Source organism: Impatiens glandulifera, unplaced genomic scaffold, assembly GCF_907164915.1.
Source record: "Impatiens glandulifera unplaced genomic scaffold, dImpGla2.1, whole genome shotgun sequence".
Lineage (NCBI taxonomy): Eukaryota > Viridiplantae > Streptophyta > Magnoliopsida > Ericales > Balsaminaceae > Impatiens > Impatiens glandulifera.
The window spans coordinates 10,662-18,792 of NW_025919447.1; the positions used below are offsets into that span (position 1 = coordinate 10,662).

Sequence of the window (8,131 nt, forward strand, 5' to 3'; positions counted from 1 at the left end):
GTAATTATTCAAAATAAAATATATTATAATTAAAATTTTATATGAATTAAAATGTTTTCAATAAAATTATTATAATTGCTTATTTATTTTGGATAGAATAAACCTTTAATATTAATTCATTTATGATAAAATATTTTGAAATTGTGAATTTTGTAATAAAATTAATAATGTTAATTTTTATATATTTTGTGTTTATAATTGTTAAAATTAATTATAATTTTAAATAAAAAAAATTATACAAAACTTTTTATTTATACAAAATTCTATTTATAATTTATTTTATTTTAAAACATTACTAAAATATTTACTAAATAAATATACAATTAATTAATAATAATAATATTTACTCCGCTAGTTAAACTACACGTCTAACTCAGCTAGTTAAACTGCACGCCTAACTCCGCTAGTTAGACTGCACGTCTAACTCCGCTAGTTAGACTTCACGTCTAACTCCGCTAGTTAGACTGCACGTCTAACTTTCATAAGTTAGACGGTACGTCTAACTCAGCTAATTAGACTGCACGTCTAACTCTGCGCATCTAATGCCAAATCCGTCTAATGAATCTCATTAAGACCAAGTCTAATATAACCTGTTTTTGATACACCTGCACCAAAAAACAATTAGACGCATAGATTGAGTTTTAATTATACATTCATAATCAAAATTCCAATAGTCAAACTACTTTGACACTTAGTCAAAATAATTTGACCAAACAATTTCCCCCTTTTTGATGATGATGTTAAAACCTTTGCATAGATAACAAATTAAACATTCATCATATAATTAAGAAGTAAAACTTGTTTATCCATCTTACATATAATCTTTTTAAACCACCAATATTCAGAAATCATGTTTTAGAAAGCAAAATCATAAACTAACATAAGAATAGTTTAAGGAGGAGAGATTATTGATCTTCTCTTTTCACTCGAGGATCAATTGGATAGGTGAATCCTTCAACACTCATCCCTTCACCAGTTAGCAGGTTTTGGAACAGAGGAAGACCGCGTCCACCACGACTACTTCCACCAGTTCGCCCACCACGATCGCTTCCAGTACTTCTGCCTCCTTGAACACTACCACTACGACCTCCGCGATCACCAGTATTACGACCTCCGCGATCACTGCTGCTTCGGCCTCCACGATCACCGCCGCTTCGTCCTCCGCCACTTTTAGTTGGCCTTGGGTTTTCATCATTTTTTGGCATTCTCTTAGATTTGGTGTCAGTTGCTACACCGTCACCTCTTCTTTCTCTAAAAGCATTGCCCTGAGTGATGGTATTTTGTTCTTTCTCAGCATCAGCTTTCGCATTCTCTTCAGCTTGAAATTTCCTTGCAATGGAGTCAATATACTCTAGTCTTTCAGCATCTGTTCTTCTTATACTGCCTTGAATTTCAACAAGCGAATTTTGAATCAAGCCCATTGCTTCTATAACCTCTCTTTGATTATCAAGATTGATCTGTCTTTCAAAGCTCATCCCTTCAGATTGTCGACTGAAGAGTTTCTTTTCTAACCTTCCAAAATTCGTATTGGAAACTTCAACCGCGTACGTCTTTTTCTTCAATGTTAGCTCCAACTCATTATGGTTTTTAACAAGATCAGCAAGATTCTTCTTTTCTTCCTTCTGGGCCTTCATAATTTTCGTCATGTTATATTGCATCATTGCCACATTGTTCTGGAGCGTTGACAACAATGTTGACATCGACTTCATGAGCCTTGTACCGTCAGCTGAAGATCCTGTTGGGTTTTCAACAGCAAAACTATGGATCTTCTTAGAAATCAAAACCTGTAGCAAATCAGATTCCAAATCGTCTATGACGATAAACAGATTACCAAGAACTGAAATAGCATAAAGCAATAAACGACAACACAATATACGTGGTTCGGTCAAAATCGACCTACGTCCACGGGAGGGATAAGTTTCACTAAATCAAACAAATGTCAATAGTAGAAACTTACATGCCCTTCTCTCAAATGAAAGAAGTGATTACACTAGGAATGATTGGACTACTCCATAATCAAAAGCTCCCACAATCTCTCACTCTAGATCAGCCAAAGAATAAGAAGAAGAAGGAAACTAGAAAACCCTAGATCTGTAATTCACTCTCTCTCTATTTGCTCTGTTATGAGAAAAATACCCAAAAAAAAGTATTTATACTCTAACCCGTTTTCATAAAAGAAAACTCTAACCCGTTTACCCGGGATTTAAAACCCGCCCGCAATGGCAAGGAACACCAACAATTCTCCCCCTTCCGAGCCATGGGAGAATGTTGCTATAAACATTCATCATCGTGACGCTTCTGCAAGAACCATTCCGTCTTTGGCACAACATATCTCATGCTTTCCTCTTGGCAAGCCCTTTGTCATCATATATGACCCGTTCTCATCTGTGTGCACTTTCTCCAAGTATAACTCCTTCTTCTCGAGCACTTCACGGATCCAATGGTACCTTCTTTGGATGTGTTTTGAACGTGAAGGGAAACTTGGATTCTTGCTTACATGTATAGCACTCTGTGAGTCACTAAACACCACAAACCTGTCTTGTGCAATGCCAATTTCTTTCAACAATTCTTTCATTCATCTCATTTCTTTACAATATTCAGTAATGACAATATATTCAGCTTCTATAGTAGACAAAGAAACACATTTCTGTAGACGAGACTTCCATGATACAGCTCATCCTCCAAAAGTAAACAAATACCCTGAAGTTGATCTCATTGTATCAATATCACCACTCATATCTGAATCAGAAAACCCTTCAACATGTGACTTTCCAGTAACATAACACAAAGCGTATTTGGAGGTCCCTCGAAGATATCTCATTAGCCACTTAATCGCTTCCCAGTGTGTCTTACGAGGATTTGAAAGAAAACGACTAAGTACTCCAACCGCATGAGCTATATCCGGTCTTGTACAGACCATTGCATGCATCAGACTGCATATTGCTGAAGTATATAGAACACTGCACATTTCTTGTCTTTTCTCTTCATCCTTGGGAGACATTGTCTTGTTTTTTTTCAAGTGTGTAGCCAATGGACAAGCAACTGGCTTTGCCTTGTCCATACAGAATCGTTTTAGAATCTTCTGAATATATCTCTCTTGAGATAACCATAGCCTTTTCTTCACCAGATCACGAATGACCTGCATTCCAAGAATTTGTCTTGGTTGACCCAAGTCTTTCATCTCAAAAGACTTAGCCAAATCCTTTTTCAACTTGGCAATCTTGAGCTTGTCTCTCGCAACAATCAGCTTGTCATCAACATATAGGAGAAGTATAATAAAATCATTAGAAGCAAACTTTTGCACAAAGACACAGTGATCTGTAGACGTCTTCATGTACCCATGGATGGTCATGAACGACTCAAACTTATGATACCACTGCCTTAGTGCTTGCTTCAAACCGTACAGAATTTTTACAAGTTTGCACACCTTGCTTTCCTCACCTTTCTTATTATAACCTTCAGGTTGCTCCATATAAACATCTTCATCCAAATCACCATGGAGAAATGCAGTCTTGACATCAAGTTGTTCAACCTCAAGATCCATACAAGCAGCTAGACTTAACACCACCCGGATAGAAGTCATCATCACTCCCGGTGAGAAAATCTCATCATAATCGATTCCATGCCTTTGGCCAAAACCTTTGACAACCAGCCTAGCCTTGTATCTTGTCTTGCTATCATCACCTTCTTGCTTGATCTTGTACACCCATTTATTTTGTAATACTTTTCTGTTCTCTGGTCTTTCAAATAGATCATATGTGCCATTTTTCACCAATAAATTCATCTCTTCATCCATGGCAGCTAGCCATTCTTTCTTATGAGCATCCTCAAGAGCCTCCTTATAGCATATAGGCTCCCCACAATCAGTTAGAAGAACATACTCTGTAGCAGGATACTTAGAACTTGATATTTTCTCCCTAGTAGACCTCTGAAGTACCTCTGTTTGTTGATTCTGTTGATTTCCATCTTCTTGTTGAACTTCAAAATCAACCTCAACATTATCACCAAGATCAGTTTCAGTATTAGTATCATTTCCATGGCCTACAGCTTGACCATGAGGAACATCATCATCACTATCTGAGTCTGAAGCTACATGTGGCCTTGTCTCCTTAACATCATGAGACAACTCAAGACCAGAAAGGTCACGTATGTATGCATCAAGCTTTTCACCATCTTCAAAATTCTCAATAGTCTGATCTTCAAGGAATACCACATCCCGGCTTCTCAAAACCTTCTTAGAAACTGGATCATAACACCTGTATCCCCACTTTTCATCACCATACCCCAAAAATATGCATTGTCTGGTTTTTTCATCTAGCTTAGACCTCTCATCTTTTGGAACATGCACAAAAGCTCTACAACCAAAAACACGTAAATAGTCATAATTAACATCTTTACCTGACCAGACGCTTTCTGCACACTTATTATTCAATGGCTTGGAGGGAGAACGGTTGATCACATACACTGTAGTGCTCATGGCTTCAGCCCTGAAATGCTTAGCCAACCTGGCATGGGAGAGCATACTCCTCATCCGTTCGAACATTGTTCTGTTCATCCTCTCTACCACACCATTTTGTTGTGGAGTCTTGGGCACAGTCTGTTCATGTCGAATACCCTGCTCTTTGCAATAATCATCAAATGAGCCTATGTACTCTCCCCCATTATCTGACCGCACCCTCATCAGTTTTCTTCCTGTCTATCTTTCAACCAGCTTGTGAAAGACCTCAAACCTTGCTGCAACCTCATCCTTGGACTTTATAGCATAAGCCCAAACCTTCTTAGATGCATCGTCTATGAAGGTTACAAAATAGGAAGCACCGCCTATGGATTTAATCTTCATAGGACCACAAACATCTGTATGGACCAATTCAAGGACATTCTTTTTCAGTTCAACTTTTGACTTACTGAAGGAGACTCTGTTCTGCTTACCCTTCAAGCAATGCTCATAATTTTCAAGATGAGCATCCTTGAGATTCAGCAACTCATTCCTCTTGATCAAAACATTCAGCCCCTTTTCACTAATGTGACCTAATCTCTTGTGCCACAACTCAGAGGATGACTCCATTAAAACAGAATATGCCGCATCATAGACAATTTTCAAATTTGTCTTATATAAGGAACAACATTTCTTACCTCGTGCAATAACCAATGAACCCTTGCTTAGCTTCCATGCTCCACCACTGAAAACATTATGGTATCCTCCATCATCGAGCTTACCTGCTGAAATCAAATTCATTCTCAAATCAGGAACATGTCTTACATCTCTCAATGTCAGGAAGCAGCCCATGTTTGTCTCAATTCTAACATCACCCAGACCAACTATCTTGGACACACCACTGTTACCCATGCGAACCTCACCATAATCACCAGCTTTGTAGAACTGGAATTAACCTTTGTGTGGAGTTATATGGAATGAGGCACCTGTGTCAACAATCTATGATGTTTCATTTAAAGATGTGCTAAGACAGGAGTCTTGACAGTTAAAAGCATATGTCAGTTCATCATCTGAAGCATAAGCAGATGTATCTGCACTCTGTTCTTTCTTTTCTCTGGGTTTCACTGTACCCTTCGCTTTATCATTTTTAAATTTCCAGCACTCATTTTTCCAGTGACCCATTTTGCCACAGTAATGGCAAGCACCATCCTTCTTTGGAGCTCTAGACTTGCTTCTAGACTTTCCCCTGCTCAAACCACTTCTATTATCTTGTGATCTTCCTCTATCAGCGACCAACATATCAGACTTAGAGGGTTTATCCCCCTTTCGATTCTCCTCATCAAGTAAGGAACTGGTGACAAATGTCATGTTGACTTTACCATTTAGTGCTGAGTTGCTGAGAGTGATAATAAGTGTCTCCCAACTTGCAGGCAAAGATCCAAGGACTAAAAGTGCTTGCACCTCATCATCAAAGTTTATCTTCATACTACTCAGCTGATTCAAAATATTTTGAAATTCATTCAAGTGCTCAGCAATTGATTTATTATCAATGTACTTCAGATTCACCAGCCTTCGTACCAGTGCTGCTTTATTCCCTACTGACCTCCCAGCATAGAGAGCTTCAAGTTTGCTCCACACACCATACGTTGTAGTCTCATTCTCAACATGGTGCACAACATTTACACCAACCCAGGAACGAATAAAGTTGCAGGCCTTTCTATCTATCTTTTTCCAATCAGCCTCTTTTGTAGTCTCAGGTCTAACACCCTCATTTTCAATTGCTTCATTCAAATCATCTGAAACTAACAGATCACTGATCATCAGTTTCCATTGCCTGTAGTTTGTACCATTCAGACTCACCATATCAGGTCTAGATTTCCCCATTATTACTGCGTTAACAACTGACAAAAACACCAGCAAAGAAACCAGTTGATTTCTTCTATGAATTTCGCCAAATAACCAGCAGAGCACTCTGCTCCGATGTTAAAACAGATAACCAATTAATACTGCCCTGATACCACTGTTGAGTTTTGCAACAGTAAAACTATGGATCTTCTTAGAAATCAAAACCTATAGCAAATCAGATTCCAAATCGTCTATGACGATAAACAGATTACCAAGAACTGAAATAGCATAAAGCAATAAACGACAACACAATATACGTGGTTCGGTCAAAATCGACCTACGTCCACGGGAGGGATAAGTTTCACTAAATCAAACAAATGTCAATAGTAGAAACTTACATGCCCTGCTCTCAAATGAAAGAAGTGATTACACTAGGAATGATTGGACTACTCCACAATATAGAGCTCCCACAATCTCTCACTCTGGATCAGCCAAAGAACAAGAAGAAGAAGGAAACCAGAAAACCCTAGATCTGTAATTCACTCTCTCTCTATTTGCTCTGTTATGAGAAAAATACCAAAAAAAAAGTATTTATACTCTAACCCGTTTTCATAAAAGAAAACCCTGACCCGTTTACCCAGAATTTAAAACCCGCCCGCAATGGCAAGGAACACCAACAGATCCTTCATTGGATGAGTTATCTTGCGAATCTGCTTCAATGGTCTGAATTGGACTGAAGTTGGTATGAACTTGCATGGACTGCTCAGGTTCATCTTTCTCAGATTTATCTTGATCTTCTCCTTCCAACTCCTTCTCTTACCTGTTAATTCTTTTGAGCAAGTTCTCTGAACTGTGATAAGGATTAAGAATGTTCTCATAAACATTAGCAGCATTGATATTGGGAAATGATAGAGGCTTGAAAGTTTGAGCATTTTTGTCTTGTTCCCCCTCAGATGAGGAACTACTCTCAGCTTCTTTATCTTTTGAGAGTTCCCCCTCTGATCTGACAACCTCAGACTGACTGACTTCAGCCTCTTTTTCTTGAGATCCCTCTATTCTGACAGGAGGGGATTTTACCACTTCTTCTTCTTGAGTTACAAGATCATGAACAGGCTCTTCAATAACTTCTATTTTTTCGATATAAGAGCTTGAACAGGCTCTTGATCAGCATCATTTTCAAGAGTTTGAACAGGCTCTTGAATAATTTCTTCTTCTTCTCTAGATGGGTTCGACTAAATAGGTTCAGCTGTCAAACGATTTTCTTCTGCAGAAAAACTTCCAAGTTCAATTAGATGAGCAGCAACTTGCTCATCTTTATCTGCAGCAACATCATCAGATAAGTCCATTTGTTTATCTTCGTCTGAGGAACTACCGAAAGGGCTAGCTCCTGAGCAACTTGCTCCTTCAACGTATCAAGTAACCACTGAAACATAATCCTCCATGATCTCGTCCAATCTCTTCAAAGCTTTTGCTTCCGCTTCAGCACCTCTTTCAATGGGATTGAAGTTGGCCTTTCTGGCCTCGAGAATAGGAAAGAGATCTCTTCCTCTCAAGTTTTCTTCCACCAGATCTTTTCTCTTAAGGGCTTCATATACTTCAGAAGTCTTAGCCCACTTCAAGACCCTTTTCACATTTTTGACTAGCTGCATCCATTGACTGGTTATCCCTTTACCTTTGATAACTCCGGTTTACTTGATAGACATTTTTTTCAGTACCCAGGTATCAAAGATCTCTATCTTCTCAGCAGCATCAGCTTTGGCCTGATCCATCATGAGGTAAACAATACACGTTACCTCTGAAGCTTCTTCATCAACATTTGAAACAATATCCTTCCCTTTTCCAATCACTTCG

At 38.5% G+C, this 8,131-nt stretch overlaps 1 protein-coding gene across 1 annotated transcript; it reads right to left on the reverse strand.

Moving 5' to 3' along the window:
- Positions 1–905: 905 nt before the first annotated feature.
- On the reverse strand, positions 906–7,626 carry LOC124917913 (keratin, type I cytoskeletal 9-like). The gene is made up of 4 exons (XM_047458179.1): positions 7,536–7,626; positions 7,101–7,407; positions 6,959–7,013; positions 906–1,766 (listed from the first exon to the last, which is right to left on the reverse strand). Exons 1-4 carry the CDS (start codon positions 7,624–7,626, stop codon positions 906–908), a joined length of 1,314 nt encoding a protein of 437 aa, XP_047314135.1.
- Positions 7,627–8,131: the final 505 nt, after the last annotated feature.